The sequence below is a fragment of the Pollachius pollachius genome, assembly GCF_949987615.1.
Source record: "Pollachius pollachius genome assembly, chromosome: 7".
In the NCBI taxonomy this organism is placed as follows: Eukaryota; Metazoa; Chordata; class Actinopteri; order Gadiformes; family Gadidae; genus Pollachius; species Pollachius pollachius.
Genome location: NC_136940.1, coordinates 9,882,151 through 9,897,705, shown reverse-complemented (window position 1 = coordinate 9,897,705; position 15,555 = coordinate 9,882,151). Strand labels below are relative to the sequence as shown.

The 15,555-nt window shown below is 46.5% G+C and overlaps 1 protein-coding gene across 1 annotated transcript; it reads left to right on the top strand.

Annotated features, from left to right (window-relative positions):
• The first annotated feature begins 90 nt into the window (after positions 1–90).
• Positions 91–15,275, top strand: pfas (phosphoribosylformylglycinamidine synthase). The gene is made up of 28 exons (XM_079739487.1): positions 91–192; positions 961–1,083; positions 1,239–1,374; positions 1,834–1,939; positions 2,792–2,990; positions 4,286–4,391; positions 4,469–4,609; positions 4,868–4,992; positions 5,203–5,331; positions 6,312–6,449; positions 6,871–6,999; positions 7,090–7,163; positions 7,542–7,698; positions 8,111–8,172; positions 8,271–8,432; positions 9,224–9,454; positions 9,717–9,947; positions 10,234–10,414; positions 10,505–10,588; positions 10,773–10,928; positions 11,224–11,343; positions 11,425–11,570; positions 11,685–11,892; positions 12,020–12,105; positions 12,348–12,462; positions 12,564–12,713; positions 14,163–14,303; positions 14,525–15,275. The coding sequence occupies exons 2-28, from the start codon at positions 963–965 to the stop codon at positions 14,830–14,832; spliced, it is 3,942 nt and encodes a 1,313-aa protein (XP_079595613.1). The 5' UTR covers positions 91–192; positions 961–962; the 3' UTR covers positions 14,833–15,275.
• Positions 15,276–15,555: the final 280 nt, after the last annotated feature.

Below are 15,555 nucleotides of genomic sequence, written 5' to 3'. Positions count from 1 at the left end.
GCTTATTCTATTGCTGTTAAATTCCGACATGCACCATCAACAAAACATCAGTTTAGCTATGCCAAACTGCGCATGCGTGCAATTACTTCCTTAGCGCACATGTGGGACACTCACCACCCCGGTCAACTGCTTTCCAACTTTGCAGATCCTTCCAGGGTTTGAGACGACTTTGTTTTGGGTTGAAAACACCGGGTAAGTGACATGGGTTCATTCATTTTATTCTGCCGAATAATTAGGAAGAAATGAGTTTACTAAGACTGCATTGCCATTAGCCATTGCGTTCTCAATTCCTTTAATGAACAACCAGATTAAAGTTTATTTTCATCATTAGTCAACGATTTCAAATTAGTCAACATCGGATTCGGTATTGTTTATACACTAGTTGGTTACCTTTATTACCTTTTCACAAATGTTGCTGCAGTGTACAGTATTGGGTAGCACACTAACTTAGCCCTTTTTAGCGGAAAGTTTATGCAATAGGCTCTCCACTCTTCTCCATGGATGATGGTAGCAAATTATAGACCCGTGCTGTGTTTGCTTGTCTGGTGATGCAACATGCATACAATCTACATTAAAGTCACAGATGCTTAGACTTCAAGTAAACTGGAACACCCTTTTGACCTAAGCATTTCGGTGATGCTTACGACTAATATTGGTAACACAAAAATAGTATTTTGATGAAAACATTTTGATACCAGACCTAGTTAGTGTATTGCTGTAGTTTCCAGCAGTGCTAAACTGAGATGACAACGGTGATTAGTCACTACTCTTTGCTGTCACTTGACTTCAACCTAACAATTGAAGATTGTCGGCATTTAATCTATACTTGTGTCTATACTACTATGCCTACTATATACTATTCAGTTGAGTTTGTTTGAGGTCCGTTACGATCATGCTAAGATTCCTGTTTCTATATCAATACTATCAATTGTAATGTTTGTTCTTTGTTTCAATTATCAGTTATGGCTGTGGTAAGATTCTATAGCAGAGAGGCTGTGAGGGGGCGGGCCTTACAGAGGGCTGCCCAGCTCTACCCCAAGCTGTCAATAATCGGTGAAATTTGCTATAATGTGGAACTGACAGGTCAGTATTAAAAAAATGAAATCAGTCTAATCATGTTTATATGCTCAGACAATATATAAACAATATTTGGCATCTTTCAATATAAGACAACTACATATTCACTTATTGTATTCCAACTGTCTCTCACCAACACTACATGCAACTCCTTTCTGTAGGCTGTGAGAGTCTCAGTGCAAAGGACAGGGAGGTTCTGCTGTGGCTCTTCCAGTCCCCCATCCAGGCAGAACCGGTCTCGGAGAAGCCCTTCTTGACGGAGGAGAAGGGGCAGCGGTTGGTGGAGATTGGGCCCAGGTACCAAATCAAACCACAGTCAAAAAAGTGCCAGTGAACCCAAAATCTTGTCATTTAGATTTAAAGATCTTAGTATGTCTTGATCTTGAACAGTCACGAAATGACATTTTGTCACTGTTACCAAAATGGACAATTGCAGTATAACGCCACGGTGTGTGGCGCATTTCGTAAACAACATCGTTCACTGTATATGTTAAGTACATAACAATGTGTACTGGTTTATAAAAAGAAGAGTCAAGAAGTGTTATCTTCACTCGACAAGTATCCAGTCAGGGATGTGGGCTGTGCAATACCTGTTGGTTTTGCCATTTCATGTATTATGCTCCACAGTTTCCTCCAAAGTACGTGCGACAATAGACACGTTCTGACCAACCGTCATGTCCACCGGATGCAACGTCCCTAGGGGCACGACCCCTCGTTCAGCCTCTGATGCAGAGCACTGCTCTGTTTGCCCGGCAGGCTGAACTTCTCCACGGCGTGGTCCACCAACGCCGTGTCCATCTGCCAGAGCGTCGGCCTGGGTGCCGTCACACGGGTGGAGCCGTCTCGCCGACTCCTCATCAAGGTAGAAGACGAGCACCGCCACACCCACCCACAACGTCGTTTCAACGGGCGACTGTAGGGACGAGGATGTGGGGGAGGTAGCTGGTTTCATGCACACCTCCTTGTCTTCCTTTTTGGTTGCATTGTCAACAAAACAAATCCAAGTTGTTGTTTTCTTTGGCAGCAAACTGGAAATATTGACGCTGAGAAAGGTTCATGCATGTGTACACAACATGCTTGCACAGGCACATGCAGGCGGATACAGATGGTTTCAAATTCTAGCGAATAATAAATGGGTTTTGAAACTCTGTTTGAATATATGAATTGCGGGCGGTGACTTGATGGAGATGGGGGAACTGTTCCTCTGCCTAGGAGCTGCCTCAGAGAATCCCCTTTTAGCTTCCATCTAGACCGTGCAACGGACCGTAGCATTTGATCAAATGCCCTGGGGGCTCCTGTCTCCTTCCACAGCCTCGCAGCTCCTGAGGCAGACCTCATAGTCTCTCTGCCTTATCATCGAAGCGTTGGAATCCCGACTAGTCTCCTGCTCACTGATGCAGTGCCTGGCCTTATGTCCCCTAAGAACCATTGAGGCATTCAATGAACTATAGATTCTTTACATGTAGCTCTTCTCTCCTTAAAGGCTGCATTCCAGTGAAATAATATATAATTGTTGCCGGCACTTATTTGACCATTCAAACCAAAAGAATCGAATATTAAATATATCTGTCTCACATATGATTTCTGAGATTATTACTACTGCAATATTAAATTTGAGTTAGTGTTTCATTGACGTTACATTACATCGCTTATGTTAGTGTTTGTAAAGATGGCCGCTTCAGCTGGTCTCTCTTTGTGCTCTCCTTTCCTCCAGCCACGGGATGGAGCAGGCCTGGAAGACCTGGACGGAGAGGTGGAGCAGCTGATCGGGGGTCTGTACGACAGCATGACGGAGTGCCTCTACCAGCAGTCCATCAGCTCCTTCTCCGTGGATGCCAAACCCCAGGCGGTGTTTGAGGTGGACATCCTTGGCCAGGGACGGGCCGCCCTGCAGGAGGCCAACGATGACCTGGGTGTGTGTGTGTGTGTGTGTGTGTGTGTGTGTGTGTGTGTTGTTTTTTTGAAAGGCTCTCTTCCTTTTCTTATGTCTTTTGTCTTTTTCCTTTTCATAACAAACCATCACTCAACTAACCGTAATCTCTACCCTGTTCTTGTCTTCCGTCAGTCCTGGTTGTGTGTAGGTGTGTGTGTCACATGATCCAGTGCGTCACTTGCAAATGAAAGTCATAGGACGGGGCTAATGTTACTAATTATCTTTCACGTGTGTTGGTGTGAGTGGATGGCTCTGTTTTTCAATTACTGACTTATTGAACTAAATTGAAACTGATTAGATACTGTGTGTGTGTGAGTGTGTGCATCCGTCTGCATTGTGCAAGATGTTTATTCTATACATTCTGCTACTATGACCGTTTGGGTTTTATTTGATCAAAATATATACATTTATTTTGTATGCTGCCGTTTACTTCACCCCATTGATTGTTTCAGAGTTATAACTACAAGCATCCAGTGTTGTTGATCAAATATACACAATAAGACCGTGTGATTCCAGACAGAGACATGAATGTTTCAAAGTGGCATGTCATGGGGTACCCCTGTATGTCTTTACTGGCTACAGAAGTGAAATCTTGTGTCTACCGGTCTCAGGAATTAATTTGACTGAGCTAGAGTTTGGATTAAGGGTGGAATAAAGCATTCAACCAAGTGATCTGGCCTGTATGGGAGGGTCGCTCTTTCTAATTAAAGCTTATATTCTCTGAACTCCACTTGGTAGTAGGGTGGCTACTACCCATGGCAGACGTTTATATGATGGCCATGGTCAGAAGTTTATATGATGATCATGGTCATACGTTTATATGATGGCCATGGTCAAAAGTTTATATGATGATCATGGTCACACGTTTATATGATGGCCATGGTCAAAAGTTTATATGATGATCATGGTCACACGTTTATATGATGGCCATGGTCAAAAGTTTATATGATGATCATGGTCATACGTTTATATGATGGCTCAGGACATATGGTCATGTGTACTTGTTAAATGTCACAATCTGGAGTTGTGTGCAGCCACATTTTACTGTACACTTTTTCACAGTGGAAAAAACTGTACAAGATCTAAAAAAAATGACATCTAAAAATTAAACAAATGTTTTTTAAGTTGTTTTCAAATTTTTCGTGTGGATATCACGTACCAAGCACAAGTAACAAATATTTGTGAATTGGGGCACACACATTGTGAATCGTCTTCTGTGGGTTACAAATATGAAAATGCAATTCAAACGTCCACAATCCCCTGTTTCTCACCCAGGTCTGGCGTTCGACTCCTGGGATCTCGACTTCTACACCGCCATGTTCCAAAGGGTGAAGCGCAACCCCACCAGCGTGGAGTGCTTCGACCTGGCCCAGTCCAACAGGTGAGTCTGTGCCCCATGTGCTTCTGTCTGGGATTTGGGGGATCCCTCTAGGAGAGCTAATGTGTTTGGTCTCCCAGTGAGCACAGCCGCCACTGGTTCTTCCGGGGTCGGATGGTGATCGATGGCCAGCAGCAGAAGGACACCCTGTTCAGCCTCATTATGGACACCCAGCGCCATAGCAATCAGAACAACGTCATCCAGTTCTGCGACAACAGCAGGTAGGAGCTTCATCGTCGAATCCCTGTGAGATGAGGGTCTTTGTTAACGAGAGTCTCTGTTACAATGTGCTGTGTCCTGTTGTCATGGGGATAAATTGCATCCTCATAAATCACTGAATCATAATTAATTTTTACGTGTGGGCCTTTGAGTTTTTCTGATCAGTGCACGATTAGTAATGACATTAGTGCAATCTTTTTGTTCTATTTATATCATTTTGGATGACAAAATGTCTGTTTACGTTGTTTGTGTGTGTGTAGTGGGATCAGCGGGAGAGAGGTGGAGTGTGTGTACCCCACCGACCCCTCCCAGGCCAGCCGGTACGAGACACGCCGCTCCCTGAGGCATGTCGTCTTCACCGCCGAGACCCACAACTTCCCTACCGGTCAGCGAGCACACACACCTAAAATACTACTACTCTCCTAAATATGAATACAATACATTATCGTAAAGCGGTGTAGCAGTTCTTCTGCAGAGCACACCTTGTTTCTGTATCGCTCGCCTGAGCCGTGGTTAAGTCTCCTCTCACCCCCCCCCCCCCCCCCCTCACCCTCCCCCCCCCCCCCCCCCCCCCCCCCCCCCCCCCCCCATCCAGGAGTCTCTCCGTTCAGCGGCGCCACCACAGGAACAGGCGGCCGGATCCGGGACGTCCAGAGTGTCGGGCGGGGCGGCCATGTCATCGCCGGCACGGCGGGATACTGCTTTGGAAACCTTCACATCCCAGGTGAAGCTTCAGACAATAAAATTGATAAAGATCAGATGTATTAGATGTAAAATGTATAGAGATAGACTTGTATAGATGTGTGTATGTATATATTAGGGGTGTAAAGATTCACCGATATGAATCGGTATCCGGTTGGATTAACACAAATGCGACTACATTGAAACGTGGGCCCCTGAATCGATTTAAAATGACCAAGAATCTTTCGATGCACTGATTTAAACGTTGCGATTGGTTGAGTGAAGCTTTAGCCTGATATCAAGACAGCATTTTCAACTTATTTCATTCCGTATCCATAAGGATCTGAAAAATGGAATTTAAGGAAGTGGGCGGATCCGTGTGTGTGTTTGTGTTTGTGGATGTTTTTTTCGGGCACTTCTCGCGAGCAGGGAATAACCCGAGTTGTGAGTGAGCGAATAATAAAAATAGAACAATATAACATTTTCGAAAACGGTGAAACGGTTTTTAGTGCACCAGCAAATCTGAAATCAAACGTGTGGAAGTCCATTGGGTTTTATAAGAAGGAGGGAAATATTGACAAAAGCCTCGCTATTTGTAAATTGTGTAGGACAGCGATCACGTCTATAAATAAACAAATAAATAGACATGTAGTTCTCAATTGATACATTTGTCTTCCATTTTTTCCCCATGCCATAAAGAAACAAATATAGAAACCTAAGATTCCATGTTCCCTATACCATATATCTATTTGAAAGTAGGTATTGGCTCATTTATAGAAGGCTTATTTATGCAGGTGAAAATGAATATGTTAACATTAAACAACCATTATCTCTATCGGATTGAATCATATCTCATCAAATCGCCAAGATTGTTAGAGCATCGAATCGTTCCATAATAAAAGGTATCGTCCCTGAATCGTATCGTTGCGCATGTATCTCAATACGTATCTGATCGTCCTACAAAGGAGAGATGCACACCCCTAATATAAATGTGTGTTATTTTGTTTTGTTCCACCACCTCAGGCTACAGTCTTCCCTGGGAGAGTGAGGGGGAGGGCTGGGAGTACCCGCCCAGCTTCGCCCCTCCCCTGCAGGTGGCCATCGAGGCCAGCAACGGAGCCTCCGACTACGGCAACAAGTTCGGAGAGCCCGTCCTATCTGGTGAGTCGTCATCCCCTGGTTCCCACCCTTACCGATGTTATTTTAAAATGAATGCAAGTAATACTATGATTGTGGCCTTGCATGTTACAGCAGTGTGAAAGGTATTGGATACTATTCCCAATCTCTGCAAGCTATCTGGAAGGGGGCAAAATAAGATCTTGTTAAAAAAAAAAAAAGTACATTAACTACACTGCTGTAAAGCAGAGTGTCTTTGGTAAATGTGCCTGACCACTAAACTTAAACAGCGCCTTACCTCTCTGTGTCTCTGTCTGTCTCGCTCTCTCTGTCCCACTGACTCTCTCTTTCTCTGTCTCTGTCTCTCTCGCCCTCACCGTCTCTCTGTGTCTCGGTCTCTCTATCCCCCTCTGTCTCTCACTCCTTCTCCGTGCCTTTGTCTCTCTGTCTGTCTCTCTCTGTGCAGGTTTCGCCCGTTCGTTCGGCATGCGTCTGGCCAGCGGGGAGCGCAGAGAGTGGATCAAGCCCATTATGTTCAGCGGGGGCCTGGGTGCCATGGAGGACACACACATCAAGAAGGAGGCGGCGGAGACCGGTGCGTTTCGACGTCTCGAGCAACCGATTTCCGTGGAGATGAATTGGTAGGGGATTGGTGCGTAACGCAGGGGACGCTCTTGTCTTCCAGGGATGGAGGTGGTGAAGATCGGGGGGCCGGTGTACCGGATCGGTGTGGGGGGAGGAGCGGCCTCCTCTGTGCAGGTACGCCCCACGGCTCAGACTCAGTCAGCGGTCAATAAGATTGCTATTGATCATTTTAAAAGGATTTATTGGTGTAGGAATTTTCCTTGAAAGAATAACACTTCCCCATCCGTATAGTATAATAGGAAAAAAGGGTATGGTAAGTAAATGGAAATGCAGTACACGTTGAGTACAAGGATTTAGAGAAAATAATTGCACGGCCTACCGTAAAGATGTGTTTATTTTAGACCATTTTTTTAACATTTGTTATGTTGTACTTGTATGTTGTCCCTCATGTCTTAAATGCACTGTAACCTTTTAACCTTTGACGGAATTTCCTTACAGAAAAAGGAAGTTATTGTCCTTTAATTGTGTGTTGTGTGTGCACCTCGTGTGAAGGTTCAAGGGGACAACTCCAGTGCTCGTGACCTGGGCGCGGTCCAGAGAGGCGACGCTGAGATGGAGCAGAAGATGAACCGGGCCCTGCGGGCCTGCCTGGAGAGGGGCCAGGGGAACCCCATCTGTAGCATCCACGACCAGGGCGCCGGAGGAAACGGTACATTGAAATATTCAAGGTGGAGGCCCCCTGGGGCTACGATTGCCAAGCATATATTTCCTTAGTCATGACATTGAGAAGGATGTTTTAAAAATGTCGAATGGAATGAATTACAATAACGATAGGAATTCTAATAATATTAATATAACGTCAATATTTATAAAAACATGTATACACTTTTGATGATTTACGATCTGTAAGGATTACACAGTCAATACAGTATCTCATGATGATGCATTTCGAAATGCCATCTGGTTAGGAACTGTTTAATAATAAATTATAACCGCATTCCAAACAAGACGCGCAAAGTCAAATCACAATTCCAAAAAACGGACAGAAAATAATTGTCTGTTCATGCGTCCATATGAAGAAAACTGAAATCGACAATAAAAAATAGAAAAAACTCTTTCAGGTAACGTGCTTAAGGAACTGAGCGAGCCCACAGGAGCCATCATCTACTCCAGTAGATTCAAGGTAAGTCCCCCAAGACAGGCACAAGTCAAAACAGCCTCTTTCATCAGCATGTCTGGTCCTCTATGAACTCGCCTCTGGTCGCCCCCGTTCCCCTGCAGAAGGGGGACCCGACCCTGAGTGTCCTGGAGCTCTGGGGGGCCGAGTACCAGGAGAGCAACGCCCTGCTGCTCCGCCCACGGGACCGGCCCTTCCTGGAGACGGTGTGTCAGAGGGAGAAGTGTCCCGTGGACTTTGTAGGGAGCATCACTGGAGACGGAAAGGTTTGTGTGTGTTCAATCTTTTATTACTTATTTTTAACTGTTTAAATACAGCTGCATAGGTAATTCAAGTTTGTTAAATATATTTTTTGTGCATCACTTAAAGGGTTACCGTCACGCTCAGCTTTTTTCGAATATAGGACAGTGACGTTTTTGTCACACTTTGCATGAAGCACTACTCTGCCATAGTCTAAAAGTAGAGTGTGTGACTACTCCCCTTTTAAATCAGATGGCCTTAATAAGACCGGCGCAAATTGTGGCAGAATGCTATGACATCAATCTTTATTTCATAGATCCATTTCATATCAGCCTGTACAGTGCATGTTAAGATCCTAACATGTCATCTGGTGGTTAATACATGTGACTGGTTGCATCGCCGGGGTCTCTCTGGTCATATGTGACCTCTCATACGTAAAGCAGGGGGAGGGATGGCCTCCGTGGCGAAGGCTTGGCCCGTTGATCATACTCCACAGATGGCGAGGAGACTGCACTTGGCTCGCCATGAAAGAGAATTCACTTCAGATCTGACACATTTCTTTGCGGGGTAGCGTAAAGGAAGGTTGGAGCATGTTGTTTGAGTGTTCTCACCTTGATAGTGTCTGTGAATACAGTTGTTTGATTCAACAAAGCGTATCATCATTACATACTTTAAACCCCGCATCTGTTGCTACGAGACCTTTTTTTTTGTATATAGTTTTCTCCTGAAATGAACTCAAACTTTTCGTTGTGGCTAATTTCACGTTAAAGTGTCTGCGTTGAACTCAACAACCCCATGTGTTCGTGTACCATGGCAGATCGTTCTGGTGGACGAGGAGGGTGGGGATGTAGCCAGCTGGGGGCGCTGTCCCGTGGACCTGCAGCTGGAGTGGGTCCTGGGCAAGATGCCCCAGAAGGAGTTTGTGATGGAGCGCGTTGCCCCGGCCCTTGTGGCCCTGGTCCTGCCCCCTGGGCTGACGGTCCGCGATGCCCTGGATCGGGTCCTGCGACTGCCCTCCGTAGCCTCCAAGCGCTACCTGACCAACAAGGTACTTGCTTGTTTGTTTGTTTGTTTGTTTGTTTGTTTGTTTGGTTTGTCCTCGTATGTCTCCTAGATCAATTTAGCCGGTGTACAAGCAATGAATACGATTAGTAGTGACATTCTTTAGCTCTCTTTCTCGCTCTCTGTTTCGTTTTGTCTCTTGTTCTTTCTTTCTCCCTATCACTTTCTTTCTATTGTCTCTATCTCTTTGTCTCTGTGTCGCTCATGCTCCCTCTCTCTCTCTGTGTCTCTCCTCTCCCTGTCCTCAGGTAGACCGCTCGGTGACTGGACTGGTTGCCCAGCAACAGTGCGTCGGTCCACTGCACACCCCGTTGGCTGATGTCGCCGTTGTCGCTCTGTCTCCGTTCGGCCTGGAGGGGGCGGCGACTGCCATTGGAGAGCAGCCAATCAAGGGCCTAGTCTCGCCAGGGGCGGGGGCTCGCATGGCTGTGGGAGAGGCTCTGACCAATCTGGTATTTGCCAAAGTCACAGAACTGAAGGTGAGCAGGGGAGTGAACAGGCCCAAGTTTTTGAATTCATAAACCCGAAGGCTGTTTCTAGCAAATAAAAAAGAAGTCAAGAGTCGAATAATTTGATATTTAATCCAAGGACTGACATTTAGAGGCTTTATCTGCAAGATCTCTGTAGTATATTACATCAGCAGTTGATGGATGCATAGCTTTAAGAAAGGCTTTTCGTGTTCCAAAATCTGTTGGTTTTGATTATGACCAGTAAGTCGGCTTGTTAACATGTCTTCCCGGTGGTGTTCGCCATGTGATTTTAAAGGATGTGAAGTGTAGCGGGAACTGGATGTGGGCTGCCAAGCTGCCCGGGGAGGGCGCCACACTGTGGGACGCCTGCCAGGCCATGTGTCAGGTCATGGGCCAGCTGGGGGTGGCTGTTGACGGGGGCAAGGATTCTCTCAGCATGGCTGCCAGGGTCGGCAAGGAGACCGTCAAAGCACCGGGTAAGTCCTAGGGCGGTGTGTTTGTTTGTGCTTTGATCTATATGTTGGAAAGGCTTTTATATCAGACGTCTCTCTACTGTTTAATATCAGGGGCTCTGGTCATCTCCGCCTACGCCGTGTGTCCTGACATCACGGCCACAGTCACTCCCGATCTAGAGGATCCAGATGGAAAAGGTTAGTTTCTCTCTCGCCCTTTCTTGTCTTTTTCTTTCTGTCTCTGTCTTGGGCTCTTTCTGCACTCGATGTGTCTGGGCCTGTGTGCTCTCTCTCTATCTACAGGATGATTATGTACAAATTGGACAATGGATTTGCACCCTTGTTTCCCACGCCATGCTGACTCTTGATCCTGTGGCTCCAGGTGTTCTGCTGTGGGTGCCAGTCATGGCCGGCCAGCATCGTCTGGGAGGCTCTGCCCTGGCTCAGTGCTACAGCCAGCTGGGTGACTGCTCCCCCGACCTGGACCTGCCCGAGCTCCTCTCCGCCTGCTTCAACGCCACACAGACGCTTATTCAAGGTCAGCAAGCGGGTTACAAGGTCACTGCTACTCAAGTCGGTCCATTTTATTTGTATAGAAATCATTCAGTCAGTTTAAAATGGGCTGCAGAAACAATGTTTATAACATGAATAGTTACTGCACATGATTGGGCTTGTATTTATGTATGTATGTATGTATGTTGCTTTATTCACATTTGTTCAATTATCTCCATGCTAGTGCTCCCAGCCTCTTAACTATCCCACCCCCAGCTGGTGATGGAAGTCTGAGTGCAGCTGATGAGTGGATTTCTTCTATTTAATACATTTTATGGCAGATCGTCTTCTAAGCGCGGGGCATGACATCAGCGACGGGGGCCTTATCACCTGCTTGTTGGAGATGGCGTTCGCTGGGAACCGAGGGCTGGACGTGGACTTTACCTCCGCTGGTGTCGGAGGTGGGTGTGTTCCCAAAAGTGTAACATGTTGTATTTTTTCCAACCTGACGCATATGTTTATCCTGTGTGCTCTCCGCGCAGCCTTGGAGTTGCTGTTCAGCGAGGAGCTGGGTCTGGTTCTGGAGGTGTCGCAGGTGGATCTGCAGGCAGTGTGTCAGCGGTACTCCGACGCAGGGCTACACTGCCGCCACATCGGCAGAACCTGTGGTTTCGGACCAGAAGCTAAAGTAGGATTTTGAGGCCATCAACGTGATGGCCCATTTGGACTTACGCTTGAGATGGAAAGAACATACACAAAAAACGAAAGTCATGATTTCCTACTTCTTTTTGCCACCTTTCAGGTCAGCGTTCGTGTTGATGGAAAGGAGGTACTGAACGACAAGCTTCCGGATCTCAGAGCCTTGTGGGAAGAAACAAGTTTCCAACTGGAGCGTCTTCAGACCAATGAGCGCTGTGCTCGGCAAGAAGAGGAGGGTCTAAGCAAGCGGACACAGCCCTTCTTCAAACTGAACTTTGACCCCTCTGAAAGGCCCACCATCGGCCACCTCTGTAAGATCGTACACGCATTCAAAAATCCTTCCATTTGGGCAATGTGTCATGACAAACTTACAGTAAATAAGTCTGTGTCCGAGCTGTAACAGTTGGTGTGTGTGTGTGTGTGTGGGGGTGTGTCCAGGTCAGCCCCGGGTGGCAGTGGTTCGAGAGGAGGGCAGTAATGGAGACCGAGAAATGGCAGTGTCTCTGCATATGGCAGGCTTTGAGGTAGACGCACCGCAGATGCAGCACTTTTAAAGTCCACTACTTGCATAATGTGCAGTATTTGTAAATGGGGCTATTTGTCCTAAAGCACTTTTTGGTTTTAGTTTTGGCCATGCATTAAGTAGTGTTTAGATATTTCAGAGGCTCTGTAAGTAAGTCTGAACTGTTGTAAGCTGGCGGCCCAAAGGGGATCGATGGTAGCTCAGTTCAATCTCCTCTAAAAGCGCTGACATTTGGGTGTGCAGGTCTGGGATGTGAACATGCAGGACCTGTGTTCTGGTTCCTTGAGCCTGGAGCCCTTCAAAGCCGTGGTGTTCGTCGGCGGATTCAGCTACGCCGACGTCTTGGGCTCGGCAAAGGGTAAGATTGCATACAGAGACCACACGCACACATGCATGCATGCAGGCATACAGAAATGGTCTACCAGGAACAGTCCAGATACGTCTGATGTGTGATCCCAGGCTGGGCCGCCACGGTGGCCTACAACCCGCGGGCCAAGGCGGAGTTTGAGCGGTTCCGCAGCCGGCCAGACACACTGAGCCTAGGGGTGTGCAACGGCTGCCAGCTGCTTGCCCTGCTGGGCTGGGTCGGAGAAGGGCAGGACGGGACAGGTGAGGCAGCTACAGAGGAAGCTGTGGATGGAGCAGTGGGTTATGTTGTTAGAATGAATAGAACATCATGCATGTCCGCTTTTATAATTCATTAAGGCTGACCCCGTCTAACTTGGCTGGTAGAGCGTGGCATTTACCCTGCCAGTGTTAGAGGGTTCCATTCCTGCAAGGGCTACACATGCTTTCAGTGAAAGCGTCCACAAAATGGTAGTGTGTATCTTACTACTATAATAGCGGGCCTGTGGCACCACTTACTCATGTGCGCATGTGCCAAGCAGCCTGCAGCTCACACACACAGCACGCGTGAACGCATGCATACACCGCAAGCATGCACATACACACCGCATACACACAACGCGTTTATGCAGTTCATTTTGTCATATAAAAACCGTTAAATTCAAATATCGCACCGACCGGCATTTCAACAAAAAAGACGCGCAATCTCTTAAAGAGACAGCGTCCCTATAACAAAGAATGAAAACATGTAAATAACACAGTATGGTGTTTAGAGTCCCCCACAAGACTAAACATTGTTGCTTGAATGTAATATTACTCCTCTCCTTGAGCCTCCCCAAATGTCTTGCGATATTGATATCCCCTCTCCTCCCTGCGGACTGTTTTAGTTTTATTATGTTTTCTGTATATGCTATGTGTGACTGTAGGCTACTGCTGCCTGTCTTGGCCAGGACACTGGAAGAGATGTTTAATCTCAATGCTGATTATTATTTTCAACAAACCAATAGTAGTTGCCTTGCATTTTAAAATGTCAATGCACTTTTCAGCCCTGAATAACAGTAAAAGCTATTTAATAATTTATTTGCATGCATAGTATACACATCTGTTACCATAAATTGACTAATTTTATAATGTAATCAAATGCTCACACACTAGCTGCTTTCAGACACTCGTGTAAGTCCTGATATTCTCCTGATGGGCCGTATGTGTGAACAATATATCCTGACATTTGTAGTCTGAAAATCTCCTGAGTAATACTACCCCTAAGGTAGTATTTTCTCAGTAGGAAATGTAAATTACCTTATAAGTGAATGAGGAGCAGTAAGTCGCTATTTCCCACACAACTTCAGTGGCCGTGTTGATGACGCTTCTGCATGACATTGAGGGGCCTCCTAAATGATAATCAGCCTGTTGCCTTTTGTTTGCTGAATGGTTAAAAATATTAAAATGTTGGCACTGCTTTTAAGAGTCATTTGTGGTGAATGAATGTTACACGTTGTAACATTATAGGCAAAATGTTATTATATTATGTGCTCAGAAATTTGTTACGTTATCGACTGGGATTTCCACATTATTGCTATGGGTTTAATTGCAACTAGAGGTTGAGCGCGCAAAAACTCTAGTTTATATAAAAACAGTCGGTCAACGGATTACACATTTAAATGTGTGCCTTTTGGTTCTGTTTTTTTAAATGACCGTGTGTCGCTCCCTCAGGCTCCGAGGTGGTGCTGACCCACAACACTTCGGGGAGGTTCGAGTCTCGCTTCGTCAGCGTTGGGATCCAGGCCTCCCCCTCCGTCTGGCTGAAGGGCATGGAGGGGTCCGCCCTGGGAGTCTGGGTCGCGCACGGCGAAGGTAGCGCACACGCCGTCGTTCACATGCACACGTTCATTCATACCAGAGCAGAGATGAGTCGGCAGGAGGACGGCTGTTCAGTGCTCTAGGGTCCCTGCTAGGCAATGGCTAACCGCTGACTCATCTGGTGGGGTTCAGAGGTCAATACAGTAAGCCCACAGTAATCGTCATGATTGCTGAAGATTCTCTTGTCTTACCTCCTGTCTGCGTCTGTGCGTCAGGTCTGATGCAGTTCTCCTCGCCCGAGGCCCAGAGCCAGGTCATCTCGGGCGGGCTGGCCCCGCTGCGTTACCTTGACGACGGCGGCGCGCCCACGGAGGAGTACCCCCTGAACCCCAACGGCTCGCCCCAGGGCCTGGCAGGGCTGTGCTCCCGGGACGGGAGGCACCTCGCCATGATGCCCCACCCCGAGCGCTGCACCCTCGGGTGGCAGTGGCCCTGGGCCCCCCGGGACCTCCGCGCCTCCCTCAGCCCATCGCCATGGCTACGCATGTTCACCAATGCCGCAGCCTGGTGCAGTAGCAACTAAGCGCGCGGTGCCTGGATCGGTGGTAGGGGTGTCGGGCGGCGCTGTCCGCGTATCGGCTGCACTGGTTCTTTCACCTTTATTCACAGAGGGACGAGCGCTCCAGTGGTCCGATAGAAACGCTACGTCACATGCTCAGTGTTATGCATATGCATGCCACAGATATCTTGTTTGATACAAATAATTTTTTTGTTTTGGGTTGCTGTTGCATTTCACTGTCTTGGTGGTCTAAAAGTCAAGATGTGTAAAATTGATGCTGACTACTGTTACTTTGCTAAACTTTTTGCGTTCTCATAGCATTATTCAATAATGCCTGTGCCTGTGCCACACTAGGTAATTTCATAAATAATGGATGGTTAGTCGTTTTCTTTTAAAATTCCTGTTACACTTAACATTCCAAAAGTTGTTGTTGAAAAGACACAGCAGATATGACCGTGCTATTAACAGCCTGCAGTCTATGTGTGTGTCCCTTGATGAATGTGATTGGTTATCAAACATGCCTGTCAATAAATGAATCAATAAATATGAATTGTCTCGTAATAAGATAATAAATTGTCTTTAATAACGAACATAAAGTAACAAAAGTTTTACATGACACACTTCATCTGTAGTATTATACCCTGATTAGTTTTATGGGGTTGTGTTTTTAATAACTAAGTCTTGACTCAAGATAACTACTAAAGATTGAATTGCTTGTCAATCTGAGGATTTTTTGTTCAAGGCTTA